This window comes from Homalodisca vitripennis, chromosome 8, assembly GCF_021130785.1.
Source record: "Homalodisca vitripennis isolate AUS2020 chromosome 8, UT_GWSS_2.1, whole genome shotgun sequence".
Lineage (NCBI taxonomy): Eukaryota > Metazoa > Arthropoda > Insecta > Hemiptera > Cicadellidae > Homalodisca > Homalodisca vitripennis.
Window position 1 is genome coordinate 64,941,938 of NC_060214.1, and position 27,822 is coordinate 64,969,759.

General features: G+C 30.7%; 1 protein-coding gene across 1 annotated transcript; it reads right to left on the bottom strand.

Annotated features, from left to right (window-relative positions):
• Positions 1-475: 475 nt before the first annotated feature.
• Positions 476-24,749, bottom strand: LOC124368203 (putative inorganic phosphate cotransporter). Its single transcript, XM_046825478.1, has 12 exons — positions 24,737-24,749; positions 22,624-22,751; positions 21,193-21,423; positions 20,791-20,797; positions 14,990-15,213; positions 13,345-13,494; positions 12,140-12,272; positions 9,390-9,540; positions 6,216-6,441; positions 4,625-4,774; positions 3,401-3,533; positions 476-857 (listed from the first exon to the last, which is right to left on the bottom strand). The coding sequence occupies exons 1-12, from the start codon at positions 24,747-24,749 to the stop codon at positions 598-600; spliced, it is 1,806 nt and encodes a 601-aa protein (XP_046681434.1). The 3' UTR covers positions 476-597.
• Between the last annotated feature and the right edge of the window lie 3,073 nt (positions 24,750-27,822).

A 27,822-nucleotide genomic window follows, 5' to 3' on the forward strand; every position in this document is an offset into this window, starting at 1 on the left:
TGGTGTGTGTGTGTGTGTGTGTGTGTGTGTGTGTGTGTGTGTGTGTGTGTGTGTGTGTGTGTGTGTGTGTGTGTGTGTGTGTGTGTGTGTGTGTGTGTGTGTGTGTGTGTGTGTGTGTGTGGTGTGTGTGTGTGTGTGTGTGTGTGTGTGTGTGTGTGTGTGTGTGTGTGTGTGTGTGTGTGTGTGTGTGTGTGTGTGTGTGTGTGTAGTCAAAAATATAAATAAATATACAAAATAATTTTTTTAATTTTCTGAAATGCACAATTTGATACGCAGCCAAAATAATGTAAAATAGTTAAATTTTAACCATAATAACATAAATCACACATATTATGAGTACTGAAAATTGTAGACTGTCGTGAATTGAAAAAAATCTGTAGTGGTAGTTGGTATTTGGTTCCAATAAACATATCCACTTTATTCCTGTCTTAGTGTGTTCTGTTTAATTTTCAATATACAGATATGTGGCAATATAAGATTCTTCGAGCCTCTTGATAATCAAATGAAATGAGGCAATTGAACAAATGTGTTTTTTATTCCAATTTGAAACAGTCTGTTACTATTTTTCAGATCTGCTGTAATAAGAGGTGATGAAATTCATCTATGATGTATTTTTACCTGGTCTTTAACAATGAAACCAGCAGCCATCGGAGCAAATATAGCGGTCGAGTTGGAGACAGTACAGGAGATCCCCATCAGAAGACCGGCAAAGTTCGGCGCCAGGTCCAGGTGGTTCGAGAGGAAGCCGTTGTAAATGGCAGCGCCACTGGCGATCGTGATGGTCAATACGATCATCGCTGTCGTGGAGTCAGAAGTAAACTTTAAACCTATAAAAGCAGCGGCCCCTCCCCACAGGCCTTGAACAACATTTAGAACTGTAATACGTCCAACATTGTTCAAATGTTCAATGCGTACGTATGCGGCATTGTTCTTAACGTCGACATCTTAGTACTGGGTACTTGTTTGAACATTTCTTATAACAGATTGAAATTGTAAATATATCACACTTCTTTGAAACCCTTCGTATGCTTCGAAACCTCGTAAATGTTGCAATCCGTAGCTGTTACCAAGGAATCGTAGTGATAACGGTTTTGTAAATTAAAACAATTTTATATGGAGAGTTCACCAAAAATGGAAAAGGATTTCGCTTGCTTCTATCGACGATCTGGAGAAAAAGGGGATTAGCATTTGCTATACTCTAAAGTGGTCACTGGAGTACATCTTTTGTCAAGTTTTGAGCTTGTTCGAGTGTTACACCTAAGGAAAGGGAAATTGCTGAAAAACTCTATTAGATACACACCTTTATACTACACACAAGTCCTTATAAAATAATCACGAAAGGTAACCGTCCTTAAATTCTTTAATTCATAATGCAATAACCATCAAAAGTAGAAAACTTTTTATTTTCAAAAATAAACAAAGAATATGAACAATAACAGTTGAACATGAGAAATAACAGTTTAACATGAGAAATAACATATTTCTTTTAAATTAAATACCAAAAATCGTAAGATAAGGGATAATCACTTAAAGATCTTGCAAACTCTTGATTCATTTTAGATTTAAGTTTAAATATGGGGCTCTGAAGTCCAATACTGAAAATTTTTTATAAGTACCTCCGAAATTTCTCGAACTTCGCTCCAATATTTCATTATCTATGATTGGATAGCTCACACGAAAGATTTCTCAGTAACAGGTTGACTATTTTAGGCCAGTGTGGGGAAACTAAATTCGAAGTACTTAGCTTTTCAATTAACATACTAATTATTTAAAACATTATGCCATTTTACCACGTGTTTGATTCAATTACTAATTTAAAAACCCCAGACAAAGAAAAGCTTTGCGTGTAACATGATATTTGTAAAATGTAACTGACTTTGGCAGATGAATAACAAGAGGCATCACCTATTTAAATGTCCACTATTTATTATAGCCTACTTATTATTATTGGCTCTGACAGGTGATTAAAAACTCATATGATTAAGCCAGAGTATAAATATAATGGATAATAGAGTGTTAAGGGAGTTTTCAAAATCAGTGAAATAGTCCGGAGAGATTTTGAAATAGGAATAGACATATATGTAAATGTTACGTGATTGAGTAACAAACACACTTACACAGATACAGATACCATCAGATTTTATATAATATTATAGATTAACAACGTAATTCGTGTTTACGCTATATTGAACGATAATAATAATAGTTATATATACAATTGGAATACAATGAAATTATTGATTAATTTTAAAACTTATTTGGTATTAAAAATACCAATTAAAAAAGTAGAGGCCTATAAAATCAAGGTAATCGCAATTTTTAATCGGGTTCGGCTAGTTCCTATAACGAATTAGTACATTCTTGCAACGCAGGTTTATATACTGAGCTACCTTATTTCGGATTTTAAGGAAACATTAGAGTATAATTTTGTTTATATACAAATAAACCCAAATGTTATGTTTGTAAAAAAAATAATTACAAGTGAAACGTTTTCTCATTATATAATAATAAGTACTATTTCGATTGTTTATAATGTTATTGTATGTAGTAATGTAATATGTATTTAAAAGTATACGTTATTGCCCAATAGAAAGATTGCAATAAAAATAATTATAAACTAATGTCAAAGAAATTTACATTTTTACTTTTTAGAAATATACAGTTTTTTTACCTAATGTGTAATGTGTATAATTTAATAAGACAATTGTAAATATTTTATTAAAAGCATTCGTTATTATATAACATATAATATATACATAATATGAAAAAATAAATACTGTTCCTAATACAACTTGTTGTCTGGATGTTTAAAGACCTCTACAACTGATGAATTACAAATCTCTTTATAAATTATCTGGATTGTTTTCCTTGTCCTTAAATCCAGAACATAACAGTTATTTTAAAATCCTGATCTTAGAGATTTACTGAATTTATCAATACAAAACTTGTTCATGAACATTTCCTGTATAATACACTAGCAATAAATCTAATTATTTTTGTCTAATTCATTCTTATTGAGTGATAAATTTATTTAAATCCCTTTACGTTGTTAAACCAGTTTTACTTCTCTGAGGAAACGTAACATTTTTTTTTTAATTTTCATTTGCTTGGATAATTAAGTGTATTTAATATTAGAGATATTAGTATAACTATTCCATAAATATAACCTTGAGACATTCGTCACGTACGGAAAAACGTTCATCTGATCCTCACACACGAACGTATACAAATAACAAACAAAAAACATGTTATTATTAAATTAACGGCCATAAGAAACTTAAAAGCGTACATACCTGATTTCGCATTAATAATAATTACACTGTTAACGTTTTCACCAATATTGCAAATCACATTATAATAAAGTGTCTTATGTGACAAACGTATAATATAATATACTTACCAATTGTATTCCATATTTTCTTCGCGCGATTATTCGATACTAAGTTTTTCTCAAGTACAGCGTCACCAATAACTGCGAATACGCCCGAGAGAATGCACTTAATCAAAAAACTCACGGCAGACACCAGTCCGTTCTGAAATCATTATTACTCGATTATTTAAAGTTTGCTATTTCATTCTAAATTAAAATACAAGTATATAAGAACAATTTGTTCCATTGTCAAGTCAAACATTGCTGAGTTTTCTGGAAAAAGCATCGCTTTTTATTTCAGCGTAACAAGAGCCTAAGACTCTTGCTACGATGAAATAAATAATTTAATAAATAAGTAAACAATAATACATAATACAAGTAAATTTTATTTGTACGTAAATAAATGCGATATGTTTCTAATTATCTAAATACTTATACAATTTATTTAACATTATCATAAAATTAATGCTAGGACTTTGGATATCGTTGTTAATAAAATCTCATTAGTTCATATTAGATGGTTTGTGATGCATAAATTACATGTATTGGCTTTATAAACGCTTTTTGTAAAACAGCTTAGGCATGTTAAAACGTGCACTAAAACATATAAACTATTACTGATTATTACACTCTTTTTAAGATCTGATTTCTTCAGCTAATCACCAATGTAACCAATGATGGTTTTTTTGAGTTTGAAAACATAGCAGAATTCAAAAATAATTTTCAGAACGTTAATTGTATATTTTTTCTTATTCGTTTTAATAAACAACTACATTACTCATATTGGAGCATTATATGTAAACGTTATTGTAAATTGTAAAATATAACTTGAAATCTGCGTATCTTGAGCAAAAGTTAATTAATAATTAATAGGTTTATCAAAACTCATGAACATATTTGCTAAAATATTAATTAAGTATAATTTATGTTTGAAATAATAAAGTTACTAAATATTAATTTTTATTAAAATGGCCGGTTGAAAATCTGAATGGTTTATAACAACTGGAATTTAGTTTTTAGAATAATTAAGTAGTTCAGAAAATGTATTATTATTAATTTATTTACTAAAACAACTTAATATATAATATAATTATGGAAAAATCAAACGTAAATATAATTTTCTAAAATGGCGAGTTTGAATGTTAGTAATATATATTACTGCACGTTTTTTTTATGGTTAACTACATTTTTCCACAGTTATAATACTTAAAATAAATAAGCCAATGGTTAGTTTTTGTCGAACACTTTGCTTACGTTTTGTATGTCAAAACGAAGTACTTTGCTGATGTAGCTTGGCAACATCGTTGCAATTGTCCAATATCCCCAGTTGTAGCAAAAGTGACAAAGAACCAGAGCCCAAACTGGACGTGACGTCACCACAGCCTTCCAAGGGGTCGGCATTGACTACACATAAATATATATATAAAAACACTCAAATACCTCACAAATGCATCTAAGCTTAAAACGTAGTGTCGTATCAATACATCACTGTGCATTGTGTCTAAAACATACATATCCAAACATGTGAATCATAATACTCATATTATCATATAAGAGTATGCAGATTCAAAAACCATATTTATATTAGCGTTCACATTTTTCCAAAAAGTGTATTTTTCCAACTACTTTTAAAAGTAGAAGACCGTCCTTTCTTAATCCTGCTCCATCCAGACCACTTAATTTCCTAAATTTTACATCTATAGCTCTTTTCATTCTAAAGATTTCCTGCAAATACAGGCAGAAATAAAATTACAGAAAATAAATTTCCAGCGTTAGTCCATGGGTGGTCAAGATGGTTCATGCACTACATTTCACTTCTACAGATGAACTCTTTCTCGAAATATCTTATGAAGAGTTAGAATAGATGTGTTCCCATGTCACATGTTAAAATCTATATGATTATAATCAGTTTTATTTCAAATTTATTCTTATATTTTCTTGTTGCCATTATGGTTATCTATTAAAGCCCAATATAAAATGCTCGCTACCCTGAAACCAAATCCGATGGAGTTAGATGGACCTATATTTTGTATATATATATATATAATATATATATATATATATATATATACAAATGAACTCATATGGAACTGTATAAAAAATTAGGTGTTTCGAAAAGTTTGAGGATTTAAAAAATATTTCTAAATAAAGCCCTAGCAATTTTATATTTCACAAATCCACTTCCTTTCTTTTTCCTTTTTTGCAGTTTTTGAAGCTGATTATTTACGCTACAACCCCGATGTACTTTATAATATAGACTTGTTCAACGTTACACAAGGCTCTGGTGACTCTCCTTACGGTATATTTGTTTTGTTTAAGAATGTTTGTGCTATACATGTGAATTCTGTTAAATTCTATTGCGTTTGTTCAAAAAGTGAGGTATGCAATAATACCGAATGATGGCAACGTTTCATATTGAAAGCACAATATTAGTAATCATGACATCATATTTTCACTGTGCACGATTATAAAAACGCTTCTCGTCTAAAAATGGTTAATTCCTAATGAATGCGAATATGAATATGAAAATTATCACCAGGATTATCCAAGGCGCTAGTTAATTTGTTAGGTTGAACAAAATGACCATTATTACCGAGAGAAGCTATGTGGGTTCAAATATCCACCCACTTACCCCACTTACGAGAGTGGATTGAATAAAAAGGTAATTCTTTGTTATTAGAACTATTTTTTCAACATCCCTTTCATGTGTTGTACTATTATCCCCTTTCATTTTTTTCTCTAAGTTGGTGATGACTTTAAATACAATAATGCATTAAAAAAAGTCTTGACATTGTATTTCAATATTATTTACCTTTATTGATTTAATTTAAATTTACAAACTTACGCTGCTATTGTCAGAATTGTTGATAAGAGAGGATTTTATATATTCACGCTCATGATCACTGATGGAAGGGTGGGAGTCCGGAGAGTCGGCGCCTACAAACAGCCAGACCGCAGACCCACAATACACCGCACAGTCCGGTACAGTAGAAGATACTAGGCAGCCCCACGGACTACGGCGGCCAGGTACCCTGCTACAAGCATGGTTGACATGGTGCCGACTTGACATCCTACAAACAAAATATAACACATCATACTACACTAAGTCCCATTTGTGGAGACAGAGAAACCAAGCATGAAAGTATTAAAAGCAATAATAGCCACACCACGAAATAATTGTAGGTACAATTATTTTAAACCGTACAGGAATATAAATGACACTAAGACCTTAAATACTGATTAAAGCTAGGTAACACTATACAATCATGCAAGGGAACAATCTAAATCTAAACGTTATATTATTTCAGCAAATAAACAAAATACTTTCTAAATTTCAATATTAAAAGTCTTCGTGCACGACCAATTAGAGTTATATTCCATTCTTTGATAAATTGTATATTTGCGTTTATGAATATATATTGCGTTGGGTATTATTCTATAAAGGTACTAACTTCGACGAATAAGAAAATATTTACCGAACTATGTATAATATAATATCTTTAGAGTAAAATGTTTAAGCTTAATGTATATAAATAAAAGAAAAAATATTACTGACTGACTTGAAATCCCAGAAAACAAACGGATTCATACGGCATGTTCATATCACCTCTTATGTGCTTCCTAAGGAAACAGTTTGGAAACCTCAGAAATCCGAGAATAACCGTAGCACAAATGTGAAATGATGAAAAAGCATTTTTTCACACTTATATTTCTTCAAACATTATTAATAGAGGACTTCTCGTGTGAGGGAAAGTTCAGGTACGAAAACTGTTGATTTACTTTCATGACTATCACTGATTTTAGAGAACATGTCAACACCACGTAAAGGTTTCAACCATTCCTATGTATAATATGTATAATAATAATAATACTAAATAATGTATAAATAATAATGTATAATAATATGTATAATAATATGTATATATGTATAATATATAGTATGTATAGTATATATATAGAGTACAATATTGTGTTGTGCCCAGTAGACTTTCATTAATGATAAAAAAAATTTAGAATATGTACATTTAAATAAATCAAATATTTTCTACAAAAACAATAACCTAACAAAATAATTGTTTGGCATTTATATGACTATCTCATTATATTTTTGAATGAGCATCCTCAAGTAAGTTTTTACATAAGTAAAAAAACCCTATACCCATATTAATCAACCTCTCAGATTGTTGGATGTTTCTTCCATTTGTCATCATCGATGGTCAAAAAAAAAAACTAAATATTTTAAATGCTATATCTGGATATGTCTTTAAAATAGGCTAATTATATGAATAACTTGAAGATTTTTAAAATTTGAAAATCTATTTTGAAAAACTTCAGATCAAAGAGAATATAGGATGGAATCAAATAATTACTACACAACTTAAAAGACATTTGTATTAGTCAATCAAATTACAATATTTTTAAAATGTTTTAAATTATTAAAAAAGATACAAGGATGTGTGTATTTTTTTTTAGTATATGAATACACATACTTTGTTTACTGAATTTTTAAATCATTATACTTTACGTATACTAACGTTTTTTGGGGATGCTGTTGCGTTCCATGATTGAACATCAGTCGTTCCAAATAACACAGAAAAAATAATATTACCTGCAAATAAAAATGCCCCAGAAATGTAGAACAATATCACCATTGTTCTTTATTTTCCTGTTAACAAAATATGTTGTATTAGACACGTAGTTTTACAAACTAAAATCAAAACAAATGAAATAATTAAGATATGGTAGGAAGTAATCTCAGATTTTGATAATTTAAAGAATTATTAATAGTATAGTTGATTTTTACGTAGTAAAGTTACACGTAATTACTTTGTTATAAACTAAAAGAAATTAAATTCAATACATCGAAAGAAACTATATAATAATCTTGTTCTTATAACCAATTGTATCGAAAAATTCAAATTGGTGAAAATATCTATCAAGGCTCAAAAACGAATCAAAATGACACCAAGAACTTAAATACTGTACATCCAGTTATAAAAATTCCCAAATTTAAATTAGATTTTTTTAAATGCTCATAAAATTTTGTGAAGAAGAAACCATGTTACTGGGGTAGTGTTCTCTGAGATAAGAGGCACAATTTAATCTTATGATACTAATAAACACTAACTAGATGGCTAGGATTGAAAACAGATTAATATACCACTTAATATATTTTTACTTATTGTGTTTTATACAAATATTTTACTATACGATAGTTGGAATAGTATACTTTTACTATGGGTTCAATTCCTTTTTCATTCTAAGTACTTAAGGAGTTGTAATAAAATATATTGTTGAAAAAAGGTATAAAGGGAACAAAATATTTTGAAAACTTCGGAGATTAGGAAGCTCGCTATTTCAAATGTCCATGGAAATGACTCAAAAAGAAATTTGAGTTTTATTATACAAGGTAGTAACATAATATATATATATATATATATATATATATATTATGGTTAAAAAAATATATATGTATGGTAAAAAATATATATGTATGGTAAAAAATATTAATTAATATACAAAATAATTGTTTTTTTTAATTTTCTGAAATGCAAAATTTGAAACGCAGCCAAAATAAAAGTAAAAATAGTCGAATTTTAACCATAGTATTATATTTTTAAACTAAGAATAACATATCACATATATTATGAGTACTGCAAATTGTAAGGCTGTCGTGAATTGAAAAAAATCTGTAGTGGTAGTTGGTATTTGGTTCCAATAAGCGTATCCACTTTATTCCTGTCTGTGTGTGTTCTGTTTTGCATATACAGATATGTGGCAATATAAGACTCTTCGAGCCTCTTGATAATCAAATGAAATGAGGCATTTGAATAAATGTGTTTTTTATTGCAATTTGAAACAGTCTGTTACTATTTTTCAGATCTGCTGTAATAAGAGGTGAAGAAATTCATCGATGATGTATTACCTGGTCTTTAAACAAATGAATCCAGCAGCCATCGGAGCAAATATAGCGGTCGAGTTGGGAGAAAGTACAGGAGATCCCCATCAGAAGACCGGCAAAGTTCGGCGCCAGGTCCAGGGGTGGTTCGAGAGGAAGCCGTTGTAAATGGCAGCGCCACTGGCGAACGTGATGGTCAATACGATCATCGCTGTCGTGGAGTCAGAAGTAAACTTTAAACCTATAAAAGCAGCGGCCCCTCCCCACAGGCCTTGAACAACATTTAGAAACTGTAATACGTCCAACATTGTTCAAATTTTCAATGCGTACGTATGCGGCATTGTTCTTAACGTCGACATCTTTTACTACTGGATACTTGTTTGAACATTTCTTATAACAGATTGAAAATTGTAAATATACCACACTTCTTTGAAAACCTTTCGTATGCTTCGAAACCTCGTAAATGTTGCAATCCGTAGCTGTTACCAAGGAATCGTAGTGATAAACGGTTTTGTAAATTAAAACAATTTTATATGGAGAGTTCACCAAAAATGGAAAAGGATTTCGCTTGCTTCTATCGACGATCTGGAGAAAAAGGGGATTAGCATTTTGCTATACTCTAAAGTGGTCACTGGAGTACAGGGTTATAAGGCATCTTTTTGTCAAGTTTTGAGCTTGTTCGAGTGTTACAACCTAAGGAAAAGGGAAAATTGCTGAAAAACTCTATTAGATACACACACCTTTATACTACACACAAGTCCTTATAAAATAATCACGAAAGGGTAACCATCCTTAAATTCTTTAATTCATAATGCAATATAACCATCATAAGTAGAAAACTGTTTATTTTCAAAAATAAACAAAGAATATGAACAATAACAGTTGAACATGAGAAATAACAGTTCAACATGAGAAATAACATATTTCTTTTAAAAGAAATACCGAAAATCGTAAGATAAAGGGATAATCACTTAAAGATCTTGCAATATCTTGATTCATTTTAGATTTAAGTTTAAATATGGGATCCTCAAGTCGAATACTGAAACTTTTTTATAAGTACCTCCGAAATTTCTCGAACTTCGCTCCAATATTTCATTATCTATGATTGGATAGCTCACACGAAAGATTTCTCCAGTAACAGGTTGACTATTTTAGGCCAGTGTGGTGAAATCCTAAGTGTGAAGGGAAACTAAATTCGAAGTACTTAGCTTTTCAATTAACATACTAATTATTTAAAACATTATGCCATTTTACCACGTGCTTGATTCAATTACTAATTTAAAAAACCCCAGACAAAGAAAAGCTTTGCGTGTAACATGATATTTGTAAAATGTAACTGACTTTGGCAGATGAATAACAAGAGGCATCACCTGTTTAAATGTCTATTATTTATTATACTTATTATTATTGGCTCTGACAAGTGATTAAAAACTCATATGATTAAGCCAGAGTATAAATATAATGGATAATAGAGTGTTAAAGGAGTTTTCAAAATCAGTGAAATAGTCCGGAGAGATTTTGAAATAGGAATAGACATATATGTAAATGTTACGTGATTGAGTAACAAATACACTTACACAGATACAGATACATCAGATTTTATATAATAGTATAGATTAACAACGTAATTCGTGTTTACGCTATATTGAACGATAATAATAATAGTTATATATACAATTGGAATACAAGGAAATTATTGATTAATTTTAAAACTTATTATTTGGTATTAAAAATACCAATTAAAAAAAGTAGAGGCCTATAAAATCAAGGTAATCGCAATTTTTAATCGGGTTCGGCTAGTTCCTATAACGAATTAGTACATTCTTGCAACGCAGGTTTATATACTGAGCTACCTTATTTCGGATTTTAAGGAAACATTAGAGTATAAGTTTGTTTATATACAAATAAACCCAAATTTTTATGTTTGTAAAGAAAATAATTACAAGTGAGACGTTTTCTCATTATATAATAATAAGTACTATTTTCGATTGTTTATAAATGTTATTGTATGTAGTAATGTAATATGTATTTAAAAGTATACGTTATTGCCAATAGAAAGATTTGCAATAAAAATAATTATAAACTAATGTCAAAGAAATTTACATTTTTTACTTTTTAGAAATATACAGTTTTTTACCTAATGTGTAATGTGTATAATTTATAAGACCATTGTAAATATTTTATTAAAAACATTCGTCATTATATAACATATAATATACATAATATGAAAAAAATAAATACTGTTCCTAATACAACAACTTGTTGTCTGGATGTTTAAAGACCTCTACAACTGATGAATTACAAATCTCTTTATAAATTATCTGGATTTTTTTTCCTTGTCCTTAAATCCAGAACATAACAGTTATTTTAAAATCCTGATCTTAGAGATTTACTGAATTTATCAATACAAAACTTGTTCATGAACATTTACTGTATAATACACTGGCAATAAATCTAATTATTTTGTCTAATTCATTCTCATTGAGTGATAAATTTATTTAAATCCCTTTACGTTTGTTAAAAAAACCAGTTTTACTTCTTTGAGGAAACGTAACATTTTTTTAAATTTTCATTTGCTTGGATAATTAAGTGTATTTAATATTAGAGATATTAGTATAACTATTCCATAAATATAACCTTGAGACATTCGTCACGTACGGAAAAACGTTCATCTGATCCTCACACACGAACGTATACAAATAACAAACAAAAAACATGTTATTATTAAATTAACGGCCATAAGAAACTTAAAAGCGTACATACCTGATTTCGCATTAATAATAATTACACTGTTAACGTTTTCACCAATATTGCAAATCACATTATAATAAAGTGTCTTATGTGACAAACGTATAATATAATATACTTACCAATTGTATTCCATATTTTCTTCGCGCGATTATTCGATACTAAGTTTTTCTCAAGTACAGCGTCACCAATAACTGCGAATACGCCCGAGAGAATGCACTTAATCAAAAAACTCACGGCAGACACCAGTCCGTTCTGAAATCATTATTACTCGATTATTTAAAGTTTGCTATTTCATTCTAAATTAAAATACAAGTATATAAGAACAATTTGTTCCATTGTCAAGTCAAACATTGCTGAGTTTTCTGGAAAAAGCATCGCTTTTTATTTCAGCGTAACAAGAGCCTAAGACTCTTGCTACGATGAAATAAATAATTTAATAAATAAGTAAACAATAATACATAATACAAGTAAATTTTATTTGTACGTAAATAAATGCGATATGTTACTAATTATCTAAATACTTATACAATTTATTTAACATTATCATAAAATTAATGCTAGGACTTTGGATATCGTTGTTACTAAAATCTCATTAGTTCATATTAGATGGTTTGTGATGCAGAAATTACATGTATTGGCTTTATAAACGCTTTTGTAAAACAGCTTAGGCATGTTAAAACGTGCACTAAAACATATAAACTATTACTGATTATTACACTCTTTTTAATATCTGATTTCTTCAGCTAATCACCAATGTGATAGATGATGGTTTTTGAGTTTGAAAACATAGCAGAATTCCAAAATAATTTTCAGAACGTTAATTGTATATTTTTCTTATTCGTTTTAATAAACAACTACATTACTCATATTGGAGCATTCTATGTAAACGTATTGTAAATTGTAAAATATAACTTGAAATCTGCGTATTTGAGCAAAAGTTATTAATAATTAATAGGTTTATCAAAACCTCATGAACATATTTGCTAAATATTAATTAAGTATAATTTATGTTTGAAATAATAAAGTTACTAAATATTAATTTTATTAAAATGGCCGGTGAAAATCTGAATGGTTTATAACAACTGGAATTTAGTTTAGAATAATTAAGTAGTTCAGAAAATGTATTATTATTAATTTATTTACTAAAACAACTTAATATATAATATAATTATGGAAAAATCAAACGTAAATATAATTTTCTAAAATGGCGATTGAATGTTAGTAATATATTACTGCACGTTTTTTTTATGGTTAACTACATTTTCACAGTTATAATACTTAAATAAATAAGCCAATGGTTAGTTTTGTCGAACACTTTGCTTACGTTTTGTATGTCAAAACGAAGTACTTTGCTGATGTAGCTTGGCAACATCGTTGCAATTGTCCAATATCCCCAGTTGTAGCAAAAGTGACAAAGAACCAGAGCCCAAACTGGACGTGACGTCACCACAGCCTTCCAAGGGGTCGGCATTGACTACACATAAATATATATATAAAACACTCAAATACCTCACAAATGCATCTAAGCTTAAAACGTAGTGTCGTATCAATACATCACTGTGCATTGTGTCTAAAACATACATATCCAAACATGTGATCATAATACTCGTATTATCATATAAGAGTATGCAGATTCAAAACCATATTTATATTAGCGTTCACATTTTTCCAAAAAGTTTATTTTTCAACTACTTTTAAAAGTAGAAGACCGTCCTTTCTTAATCCTGCTCCATCCAGACCACTGAATTTGCTAAATTTTACATCTATAGCTCTTTTCATTCTAAAGATTTCCTGCAAATACAGGCAGAAATAAAATTACAGAAAATAAATTTCCAGCGTTAGTCCATGGGTGGTCAAGATGGTTCATGCACTACATTTCACTTCTACAGATGAACTCTTTCTCGAAATATCTTATGAAGAGTTAGAATAGATGTGTTCCCATGTCACATGTTAAAATCTATATGATTATAATCAGTTTTATTTCAAATTTATTCTTATATTTTCTTGTTGCCATTATGGTTATCTATAAAGCCCAATATAAAAATGCTCGCTACCCCTGAACCAAATCCGATGGAGTTAGATGGACCTATATTTTTGTATATATATATACAAATGAACTCATATGGAACTGTATAAAAATTAGGTGTTTCGAAAAGTTTGAGGATTTAAAAAATATTTCTAAATAAAGCCCTAGCAATTTTATATTTCACAAATCCACTTCCTTTCTTTTTCCTTTTTTGCAGTTTTTGAAGCTGATTATTTACGCTGCAACCCCGATGTACTTTATAATATAGACTTGTTCAACGTTATACAAGGCTCTGGTGACTCTCCTTACGGTATATTTGTTTGTTTAAGAATGTTTGTGCTATACATGTGAATTCTGTTAAATTCTATTGCGTTTGTTCAAAAAGTGAGGTATGCAATAATACCGAATTGATGGCAACGTTTCAGGCGATATAAGGAATTCCAGCGCAGTGTGATTTGCATCTTACGAAGTTGAATGAGGCTAAGTATCTTGACAGCCAGTCCTTTGGTTGGCTCATATTGAAAGCACAATATTAGTAATCATGACATCATATTTTCACTGTGCACGATTATAAAAACGCTTCTCGTCTAAAAATGGTTAATTCCTAATGAATGCGAATATGAATATGAAAATTATCACCATGATTATCCAAGGCGCTAGTTAATTTGTTAGGTTGAACAAAATGACCATTATTACCGAGAGAGCTATGTGGGTTCAAATAATCCACCCACTTACCCCACTTACGAGAGTGGATTGAATAAAAAGGTAATTCTTTGTTATTAGAACTATTTTTCAACATCCCTTTCTTGTTGTACTATTATCCCCTTTCATTTTTTTCTCTAAGTTGGTGATGACTTTAAATACAATATGCATTAAAAAAAGTCTTGACATTGTATTTCAATATTATTTACCTTTATTGATTTAATTAAATTTACAAACTTACGCTGCTATTGTCAGAATTGTTGATAAGAGAGGATTTTATATATTCACGCTCATGATCACTGATGGAAGGGTGGGAGTCCGGAGAGTCGGCGCCTACAAACAGCCAGACCGCAGACCACAATACACCGCACAGTCCGGTACAGTAGAAGATACTAGGCCAGCCCCACGGACTGGCGGCCAGGTACCCTGCTACAAGCATGGTTGACATGGTGCCGACTTGACATCCTACAAACAAAATATAACACATCATACTACACTAAGTCCCATTTGTGGAGACAGAGAACCAAGCATGAAAGTGATAAAAGCAATAATAGCCACACCACGAAATAATGTAGGTACAATTATTTTAAACCGTACAGGAATATAAATGACACTAAGACCTTAAATACTGATTAAAGCTAGGTAACACTATACAATCATGCAAGGGAACAATCTAAATCTAACGTTATATTATTTCAGTATTTAGTGTACTGAGATTATTAAAATTAATGAAAGTGGCAAATAAAACAAAATACTTTCTAAATTTCAATATTAAAAGTCTTCGTGCACGACCAATTAGAGTTATATTCCATTCTTTGATAAATTGTATATTTGCGTTTATGAATATATATATTGCGTTGGGTATTATTCTATAAAGGTACTAACTTCGACGAATAAGAAAATATTTACCGAACTATGTATACTATAATATCTTTAGAGTAACATTTTTAAGCTTAATGTATATAAATAAAAGAAAAATATTACTGACTGGCTTAAATGAAATCCCAGAAACAAACGGATTCATATGGCATGTTATATCACCTCTTATGTGCTCCCTAAGAAAACAGTTTGGAAACCTCAGAAATCCGAGAATAACCGTAGCACAAATGTGAATGATGAAAAGCATTTTTTCACACTTATATTTGTTCAAACATTATTAATAGAGGACTTCTCGTGTGAGGAAAGTTCAGGTACGAAAACTGTTGATTTACTTTCATGACTATCACTGATTTTAGAGAACATGTCAACACCACCTAAAGGTTTCAACCATTCCTGCCGTGGGAACCGCAACATTTCTCTAATATGCTACATTACTTTTTCTATTATACTTATAATTTTAAAAATACCACAAGTACAACCACACAAACATGATCGCACGCGACGTTTTCTGCTGGCTGCGGTAACGTATCATATTCAACACCGTTATCAACAGTGGACATTTGGTGATATTTGCCGCACCTATCAAATAACAGTTTTAACTTTTAATTTTGTTACATTATTCTATTACTTGTATACTTATTTTTGCTTTGCATAAAGGAATATAGAGCTAAAATTATGGTTTTATTAAATCAAAAAATCACTATAAAATCTTTAAAACATAGTATAGACTTCATATATTTTTCTATTCAGAAACCATTTTAAATGATCAAATTTATATGGATAAGAATGAAAACTGTTATTATTTTATGATTTATTTTAGGTCTTATACTATACCGACCTTCTAAAAAAAGAAAACCGAGGACTAAACATCGTGATCTGTCGGATCCGGAGAGATTGAAGGAAGCTATAACAAGGATTCAATCAGAAGAAATATAATTTCGGGAGGGGGAGGCAGAAAGATATTATGGGAGGGGGGTACCCACTAGAACTTTGAATAGAAGGATGGATACTGGTAACGCCTATGCTGCTGGCCATGCCCTACAGGTAGGTCATGTTTTATTTTATATTAGCCTATTTAAGGTAGGCGTTATTAGTTAAATTCATAAGATGTAAATTGTTACACATCCCACCATCATATATGACAACAATCTTACGATATAAACTCTCATTGACCACAGCTATAATATAACCGCACTAAATCATGTTGTGGTGTTTCAGGTAGCCTTGGACATTAAAATGAAGAAAGGCTTGTGAAACCCATTAAAAACTGTGGTGATTCTGGATTTTTGTCCTGATCGAAAATGAGAAGGATTATAAATAGCCAGAGGAAGAGAACTTAGTAGATAAAACATTTTAAAACCTCCTACAGAAGACAATCGATCAGCATGAACTCCAAAATAAGCCTCAGAGCATGTTCAACGTAGATGACAGTAGGATCCAACACATTTATAAAGTTGGAAAAGTGTTGGCTAAAAAGGGAGCAAAGTATTAAATAACAATTACTACAGGAGGATAAGTGAGACAGTAAGTTTAGTGGATTGTTGTTCACCTGAACATAGATTTCTCCCTCCAGCGTTAATCTTAAAGGGGAAAAATCTAAAACCTGAATTTCATGATGGACTTCCTGCAGGATCCAAATTATTTATGAACCCAGCGTACATCAAGATTGAGCTGGTTTTAAGAAGTGTTCCTGTCCCTAATGGCACCAGGAAGAAACATCTTGGTTCTGGATGGCCATTGCTCCCCTGTTTCTTCTATCACGCTCACGCTAGAACTTGCTGAATCTCAAGAAGTAACTATGTTCTGCGTATCGTCCCAAATGACACATGCTTTCCAACCATTATACAAGGCTTTCTTCAGCCCATTGTAAAGTTATTTAAAAACTAATAACAATACCTGAGTTCAACATGTTTGCCACTCATTAACAACGTATCAGGTAGGCTCTTTGATATGTAAAGCTTAAGGAAAGGCAGCATCAGTAGGAAATGGCACAAATTTTTTTAGAACTACTGGAATTTTTTCTCTTAACAAAAATATTATTCCAAACTACTTGTTTGCAATTTCAGACAACATGGTGCCTGACTCTGAAGACAGTGATCTACTCAGCTCAATCTAAAAATTGATTAAGTGTTTCAAACTCTTTGAACAATGAGCCAAAACCTGGATGTAGCAAAACATCCTACTTTTTCTCAGGCAAACTAGTTGCTATCAAAAGAACTAATCCATTAAGACAGCATTGAACCCGAATCCGAAGGAATCTTTGTAGTTTCTGGTGAAAATTTCACTGATTCTAATTAATTATCACGTAAAAATAACTTAAATAACAACACATGGAGCAGTGGTGCTTACTTCAAAGGACAAACGGATATATCTGAAAAATATGTTTAACAACAAGACAAGAAAAGAGGCTAAATAAGCTACAAAAATAAAATACAGCTGATGCCGAGAATCTTAACACTGAAAATATAAAACCAAATAAGTAATCCATGGACATACTATGCAAGGAATGCGATAGAGTTTGACGAGACCACAAAGAATTGTGACTGCCTGTTGTGCATTGTGTAAGTTTTGGCTGTATGATGACTGAATCATTTTTTATAGGTTTTGTGTAGAATTTTGGAGGGAAAACAAAAAGAAAGGTAAACAACTTTGAATGGGTCTACTCATATTACTCGTATTTGAACATGTTTTGTTCATGAAACACTGAAAGTATGTTATGATTTGATCATATTCTATAAATTTTAAAAAAGTAATACAAATATATTTATTGACAATGTTGTATTTTTTCACCTTAAACTGTAATTATCAGCACGTGGCATATCACCCGTAGGTGTGCGGCATATCTCCCAGGGTATAGGGTATATATGCCGTATACTAGTTTGCCTATTTGTTTAAAAAATTATTAACTAGAAAATATCTTAAATATTTGTAAATGGTAGAAATAAGTAACGCGTAATAGTAAAAAATACAATTTAAATAAACTTTATTACTGGATATTATTTTGTGAAATCCAAGATACAATTTAAAACAGTTTGGGAATTAATGTATTAGTTGGGTTCATAATCGAGTGATATTAATTGATTAGGGCAAATTTTCTAATCTATAGAACATATTGACAGTGTCATCTTTATTAACTATTAGACTTTATTTAGTTAAACATGCCAAATTTTCAATCAATTTCAATTTTTCGTGACCATGCCTCCTCGAATTAATAATGCCCATAAATATTTTGGTAATACTCTGGTAAAACTCTTGGTTCTTGGGCGTATGGACTATCCTTTTGTCGGTAACAATAATACATTTATAACTTAATTTCAATAATGTCTTTTCAGTTTTCACAAGAGTATAGTATTTTATTTTAGGCATGAAGAAGTAATTGGTAACCAATGCACCTGTATTCATTGTATACCAGTCTTTTCTTTTTCAGATTAATAAACTACATACTATCATAATGTAACTTTTTATTTATTTACAAATATATCATTTTCGTATTAGCTTAAAACGTCTTCACAATCTGAGGAAGTCTGAAGGCGTTGTCACTGTCAAGAAATTTGAATTTGGCATTGAGCACATTGCAAAGAACAAATTATTTGAACACCAGTATACGATTCAAAACTCAACAATTATATTCATGTATTTTTAATTTTTTTATTAAATAAATTTGAAGGGAGTTTTCTACACCAAAGGCATTTAAATTTATTTCATTAAGTTTTAATTTGAAACAGTCTAAACCCATTAGCAAAATTTGTATCAAATTTCATTAATAAAATCTCCTCTACTATGTAATACCAGCAAAAACTAAAAATAAAATGCGTACCTAAAAAAGTACGTAGAAATAATAGTCATTTTATGGATAAACAAAGAGCAAAGGGTATGATATGTGACACCTTGATAATAATCTCATTTAATTTTATAACGCTATGATACAACGTAATATACACTTTCCGAAAAATTTCGATTTGAATAACTTATTACTTTTGTATGGAAGTATAATGAATTTTTAATTAAAAAAACGTGTTTTGATTTATGGCAGTCTCGAATATCTTTCTGCTGTAACTTACCAACAAATACGAAAGAAAACGTTCTACTTCTTTCCGGTATGGGAGCCCATTTGGATGTGTGTGCGTTAATACAAGGAAAGAAAGCCGCCTGAAAAACTGATTATTTTTCAAAATTGTACAATTATAAAACTGTTTTTGTATTTAGCATATTATGAAAATTTAAACTAATATGAATACTAACTATAATAATATATAATAATAATAATTTATATGTATTAGTAATAATAACTACTTATCATTTCTTTTCTCAGGTCAGTGTTGAAGTAATTGTTTATTTATGTGTACTAGTAAACAAGCTGTTAGTCGCGGCGTCATACGCATTTTTAGTTTTAAAAACGGTCCTAAAGTCGGAGAGTGAAACTGATTTTTATTAGTATATCTGAATTTTCTAAAATCTCAAAACATGGAACTCATTTAGGTTAGTGTGGAGAGGTCTAAAGGGAGACTAATTGGAATATATTAGCTTATCAGATAAAACATTTATGAATATATTATAACATTATACTGTATAATATACTGTGTTAATATAATATACTGGAGTATATTTTTATTATTAACACTTCAATAACAACAAGCCCATACAAAGAAAAGCTTCTGCACATAACATTATATTTATAAAGTGTATCCTGACTTTGACAGATAAATAACTAGCAAGAAACACATTGCTATGAATAAATAACACATTAACTACGAACTGATTAAACCTAAAAGGCAGTTTTAAAGACCAGTAGTTAAGTAAAAAAACACACAGAGAGAGACACCATTATTTTTTTATATAATATTATATATTACTGTAAACTTGGCAATGAATCACATAAACTGTACTACAAGAAATTATAAGTGTTCGAAAGAAGCAAATAATGTTTACTAATGTCTTCAGTGCCCAAAAGGATACTAAAATGTTTTTGCGATTATATATTATTTTAAATACTCACTTCACGTCTAAAAAATACATTACACCGTTTTATGGTGTACAATAGCCGGAATAAACTGTTCCTCAAATAAAGGCGACCAAAGTCTTAAAACAATTATTACATAAAACAGAGTAAAAATAAAGTGTTATGTCCATAGCTTAATCTGAATCAGAATGTATGGCTGTTACCGTGGTCCTGTAACATTAAATAAGTTACACAAAAAATAAATGTAAAAGAGATATTATCTTATAGGGGTAGAAGGGACAAACCCATAATATCTTTGTCTTGTCTCTTGTGGACAGGAGTATGTGCATGAGATATATTTTTATGAAATTTACTAAGTACAACTAATTTATTGGTTTTCGCCATAACTCCCTTCTTTAAATGTTTCATATAGATATTTAAATTGGAAATTAAATCCGACTATGTAAATCTTAAAGGATGCAACATTAACAGTGAAAATTTTGTAAACAGGAAAAATATTTGTTTTCATTTCTCTTGACGACCAGAACATAGTATTAGTTAGATAGATAACATATATTAATATGGGAAACAACTGTCATATGAAAATTGAATTTGTATGCATTTACTTGTGCTAATCCTTGTAGTAATCTGTTGAAGCAGAAGACGACCCAGCTAAAGTTGAGAGCAATGTAAGGACTCAAGATTGTCATAATTGAGCAGAACAACGTAGCGGCAAAGAGAGGATATTTCGAGCCGTACTTTCTGGCGACCTCGCCCATAGGTATCTGAGGCACCATATAACCCCAAAATAGGGAACTGAGGATAAGTCCCTTCTTAGCACTGTCCCATTGAAGAACCTGAAAATTCAAATCTGTGATATATATTGTTTTAATTAAGAGACTAACATTTTCCATTAGATTATTTCTGCATCGATTCACCAAAATCACCATAGTGTGTCCTTACTTTGCTGTCCAATAACAAAAAGAGGGCTTTAAGAGAAATATCGATTCCAATACTCTTAACTCCCCCCACTTAGAATATAATCCGGATTCTTATCTGTACAGAAATCTATTCAAGCCTAACCAAGTAATTGGAAAAATAGCTTAATGGAAACATATTTTTCTACCCCAATATAATAGACTTGGAAAACTGAATACAACAGAGATGTTGAAAAAGTCCCTTACTTAGCAAAATTTATTAACGACCTTCGTGTTACGATTGCATGAAAAGCTACGGTGTAAAATGGGGAAACTGTATCCTATAAGGTCAGATAGGAGGAGATCTAGCTTGTATCAGAGAACATCATTCTTTATTATCAGGAAGCAACTCTAAGATTCGGCAGGATCAGTAATGTTTCTGAGTGTTTTTCTTATCTCACTGATTGAGAACTAAAATCAGAAGGTGCCATGTTTTCTTATGGAAAACTTTTAATACATTTTTTCTATTTATTGACTTTTTGTATACCTAACTATTTTTAAAGATACAAAAGCCATTGTTAAGAGAGCTAAGGCTACTGAGAAAAATATATTTGAGTGGGTGGGTAAAAGCTGAAATATATTGATTATACTATGTAGGTTAATGGTTTTATAGCAGTTTTTATATTATATAATTACTTTTTAATCCAGAATCTAATGGGATAAAACTCTTATGACGGAGAGTTGCTACTTGGTAATTACTTAAGATATAATATTTTAATAAAAAAACTATATCGTTTTTATTCTATATTATATATATATATATATATATAAAATATTATTTTTATATATTATTTATTAATGAATACGTAATAGGATATTAAAAACCTACAGTGGTGTCGAAAATTTAAATTCTTGGAATGAATAATTTGTTAATTCGTTAAAAAGTTTAAAACTCAATACTTGGGTTTCATGGATCTTATATTTGATGAAGAGTATTGACAGTTTTAATTGGGTGATAATTTAATTATACAACTAGAAGCAAGTAGGAGCATATGATTCACTCATCGTTAAACCTAACGTAAATCAAGTGATTCATAAATAATACATTAGTAATGTGTAGCGTAATCGATGTTCTCTCACCGGTAAACCAGGTCGGAACATTGTGTCTGTCATGGCTACAATAGCCACAGACAGGTTGAGCCGCAGGGCATACGACAACCCCATACAGAAAAACGTCATTATGGCTTGGAAATGACGGACACCAAAACCTGGAATTATAACGTTATCAGTTACTTAATCAACAGTTTTAGTAAGTAATTACAATAATCATACTGTAAAATTATACACAAGTGTAATGTATACTTAAAGTTAAACAACACATAAAACCCAATATAACGATTGTGACATTGTTAGTTAACAGGTGTAACACTTCATATAAAAGATTTGCTGCAAAATTCCATACTAATCTAACAATACTGACCTGGAGGCCTAACCAATAGGGGAATTTGCGCTCTTTCTTCTTTCATGGCAGGAAAGTAATTGCAGGAATTGTTTTACAACTGAGTAAATGACACTGTTTCCTTAACGTGACTTCCTATTTTAGTTAAGTGTACGAATTATGATAAAAATGCCTTTGTTACTGACTATGAGATAAACATTTTTAAACATCAATTTACTCCAGTGATTGTATTGTGCAGTTTTATATTATCAGTTCTACTTTAACTTTGGCTTATACTGCGTTTAATTTAAATATTAAAATTTATTTTCTGTATGTTTAAAACACTCAAACTCACAGAATCGTCTACACTGATTAGCAACCACCATATTTGTGTAAGTTAATACATATTATGTATTTGTGGAATATTAATAACAGTCACAGGTGAGTAAGTAGAGGAAATTGTATTGTGTTTTATATTTTTCATAAGCATCAAACTCGTGTTTTTGACTCCGTTGTAAGTGTATGTGTTTGTTTCGACCTCATTCTGTTAAGAGTGACTGTGTTACCAGTAGTAACACTTTTCTAGGAATAAATACCAATTTTCTCCTTGTTGTATACGTGAATGGGAACTGTATCTAATATGGGTAGATGTTAAAGAGTCCATATCGAATTGAATGGGAGAAAATAGGACAGACAACAAGAAATGTATTTAAAATAAGCCAAGAACCCCTAAAGTACAAGGTTCTTTCGAGGAACCTAACATAGAAAAGACCATTTTCCATGTTAAAACGCGAAGAACAGAAATTGTGTTTACGAGCGGAAATCGTGTGTAAGAACAAATATCGAGGTTACGAACAGAAATTATGTATATGCACAGATACCTTGTTTACAAAAAGAAATAGTGTTTAGGAACAGAAATTTTTACGTACAGAAATTGAGTTTACGACCAGAACTCAAGTTTAAAAACAGAGTCATGTTTATGACCTGAAATCGTGTTTACGATCAGAAATCGTGTTTACGAACAGAAATCGTGTTTACGAACAGAAATCGTGTTTACGAACAGAAATCATGTTTACGCACAGAAATCATGTTTGCTAATAGAAATACGCGTGACTGCAAACCTAAGACATATAAAAAACTGGTAACCAATTATACAACCACAGTACATCCAATATGTACCAAACGCTCATGAGAATGAACTCTAAAAATTTTAATTTACTTTTTCATTATAAAAGAATACAGAATCTGGACTATACACATATGTGACTCTCAGAATAAAACTATTTTAGGTTTCTACGCGTTTTAGAGGTGCCTAACAAATTAAATAAAGTCTGTTATCGAACATTAACACACACACACACACATATATATATGCGGTATATTTATGTATATATAGAATTGTATATATACACAGTGTTACGCTTCTTATATCGGGTAGGTATATATGTACGCATGTACAAAAATAAATAAATCACTGGAGGAAAAATTTTATTCGATATTACGGATAAAATAAATTGATAAGAGTATTTTAAAATGTTTTATTAACTATGCGTCTTAGAACGTATTAAATGTTCGTATAGCTTAAAAATATACTAACGATTACACCATTTGTCTGTTAATATAATAACGTTTTAAAAATATGTGAATATTAAAAAGTACATACGCACATTGGCTATCCGTGTACATATATACATAAACAATAATTTTATATAATTTATACAACATTATATTACTAAAATCAAAGTTTTATGATTTACGCCGCATCTAAGCAGTGTTCACGAAAACAACTAAACTAGTTAAATATTTCGTTCTCACCTTGGAAAACCATCTTCAATTAACAGTTGTTAAATTGAAATTGCCAATGATACCTATCCGCTTACACACATCAGTTGAAAAAAGAAACTTCACAATAAAGACAGTCACAAAAATCTGACACTTGTGGTAATGAATGCATATTGATTACTTTTAATTTTGTAAGTACAGTAGTTACTTGGTTATTTTAGGTATTAACAAAACATATCTACCAGGTATGTCGTTGGCAATTTAGATTTAACACCCATTGACTGAAAGATTGCTTTCCAAAGTGAGGACAAATTTTTTCAAGAATTAACTGTTTAGCAACGTTACGGCAAGATGTGAGCCGGAAATACGTGTAAATAGGTGTTAGTCATGACACCGGCCGTGTTATCCTGAAAACTGAAAACAAATATAATATGACGCCTCCAGTGACTGCGAGGCCTGAGAATAACGTGTATAGAGTTCCCAAAGGGCAAGAGCTCCAAATAGCACGAATATCCAAGGAAGCGAGATAAGTTTTCCACTGACAATAAGTTTCACAAGGCAGGAATCTCCCAGGTATAATAGGAATGAAAGGTTTACTGTATAAAGTTTGAAAGCTACTTCAGGCAATAAGGTTCCAGTAGATAAGCTTAGAAGCGAAATTTGCCCACAGTACATTGCATAATTGAACTTTCCTGATGCTTCTACAAGTCTGAATCTTCTTAATACCCGGAGCTTCCAGAACTTGGGGTTTTATATTGGTGGGAAGTTTCTAAGATGTAAATTGAAAAATAAAAAATCCTACAGGCTGGAGTTATCCTGAGTCCAGTTTGGTGATTCAGGGTGATCCAAATAACCAGTACCTACTGTTAAACATGACTTTTCAGAGGCTTTTAGGAGCCAGCTGTTTTATTGCAAGGAGTTTTTTTATTAATGCCCGTTCTTATAATTACTAAGAAATCTGCTTTGATATTGTGACTGGTGAACCAAAATATCTTATTTTAAATAGGAAAAGTAGACGAAGAAGAGTGAGTGATCGAAGAAGGAGGAATCATTTAGGATCCAATCGCGTGGATTGGATGAGGAGTGTCCTTCATAAGTCATCATAATCGGAATTGATTCCTGCATATTGCTGTTTCTAAAAAAGTTCCAGAATATTTTTGAAGTATCTACTATACTCTCCTGCACATATTTATCATAATTATTTAGCGCGTATTTATTATTATATATCTTCCTCGGAGTGTATATTAGTGCCAATTCATTTAAATTAAATCAGAAAGATTAGAATTATTTGTACCAAATCACATAGTAAGGTCATTGAATATGTGTTCATAAATTAATATTTAATATTCACTGGAGAGAAACTTTAAAGCTTACAGTTATTGTAAAACATTAGATATCGCATGTCAAATATGATAGCTTTAACAAGTACGTTGTTAAGAAGTATATAAACTCATTGATAAACGTAATCATTCAAGCAATCGACCCTTGTGCGTGTATTGATGGCCAGGCCAATTATACAACAGATACTCCATAGTTAATAAGTGACATATTTTCTGGTTAAGTGTTTTCACGTCACTTTGTAAAAAGGCGAATGTCAACTTTATAAAAGTAATCCTTGTACCAAAACAGTATCTCTATATTTACACCTCTTTTTATCAAGTGAGATATTACAACCGTGATCTACTCACATAAACAGTTTTAATTTTACGGTACCTCTAAAACAAGCCCTACAATAATAGTGACTGTTTTTTTGTATTATTATATTAAAATTACTTGTAAACGTACGAAATTATAAAACACACACACACACACACACATTAATATATATATATACATATATATATATATATATATATATATATATATATATATATATATAGAATGTTCTAAGCACTTTTAAAGTACGTGACTATTTTTTTTATTATAGGTTCCAAATACAGTACATTATAATATTATAATCGGAAAAATGCCTACGATAGAAATAATATTAAAACAAAATCATTTATTTTATTTAAATTACTAATGCAGACTTCTACTTGCTTTGTTGAAAGTGTCATATAACATTAAGCTGTCTTAATATTTTAGAGAACACTTTACGTTTATTAATGTAGATTTAAGATGGAGTTTCATTCAAGATCCAATCCTTAGTGCGCGGCCCTTTGGGACCATTAACTCTCGTATGACGCGGAATTGTTGCACAAGTGCATTGGTATTACACATAAATCGGATGATCTGATCCAATCACCAACATCTTTCACTTCAGACGTTTTTAGAGGTCAATCTCCTTTAAAACTTTAGTCTACCTGTCCTCACGGGTCACTGGCCTGTGCCAGGATCTTATCAAACAAAATAAGGGGAAGAATCGATATAATACAAGACCGATGGTACTGAAGTGCAACGGTTACAGAATCTGGACATCTCTCAGATCCTTCTGACATCTTATACCGCTCGGCTGTCGGTATTCCCACACTATATGCACAATCCTTTTTAGAATACAAACGTGTCACAGTCACAGGTAACGTATAATGCCTTAATTGTTTTAGATTAGGTTTAGATAGTATTAGATCGCTGACTGAGCATCCTGTTTCAGAAAAAAAGATATAAACAAGAACACTACTATACATGATACAAAAACTAGTTAAAGAATACGAAATCCGAGCGTATCCTACATAATCTAAAATATAATATCTATCTAATTGTGATAAAAATGTTCACAGTGCAAGCAAAATATGTGCATTAAAAAGTGATATCCTACCTTTATCTAAGGCAGTATTCTTTGTTGTGGCAAATGCCTTAGTCCGTATAGTTAAAGAGCAGGGTAAAAATATAAATGTGCACATTCGGCCTCTTATAGAAATTGAAATTTTCCAGAATAACTCTGACCCCCAAAACCACCACAATTCTAGAAGCATACTTTTGTAATAAAATGACTGTTTAACATAAAGTAAATTTTAAAGTTGTGGTTGCTGAAAAAAGTAAAAACGCTATCATGAATATTATACTTGGAAGTTCCTTGTCATAGTCAATAGAATATGAAAATCCTGTGGAAGATATTATTTCCTTATTTCCAGAAGACGCTGGATACTATACTATTAAACGTTTAATCTCTGATTAAGATA

Bases quoted from the DNA above. Each gene is read 5' to 3' on its own strand.
- LOC124368203 (XM_046825478.1), bottom strand. The intron at 13,495-14,989 runs GTAAGTTTGTAA...ATTTATGTGTAG, and splicing joins ACAATTCTGACAATAGCAGC to TCAATGCCGACCCCTTGGAA. The intron at 3,534-4,624 runs GTAAGCAAAGTG...TAATGATTTCAG, and splicing joins TTCGTTTTGACATACAAAAC to AACGGACTGGTGTCTGCCGT.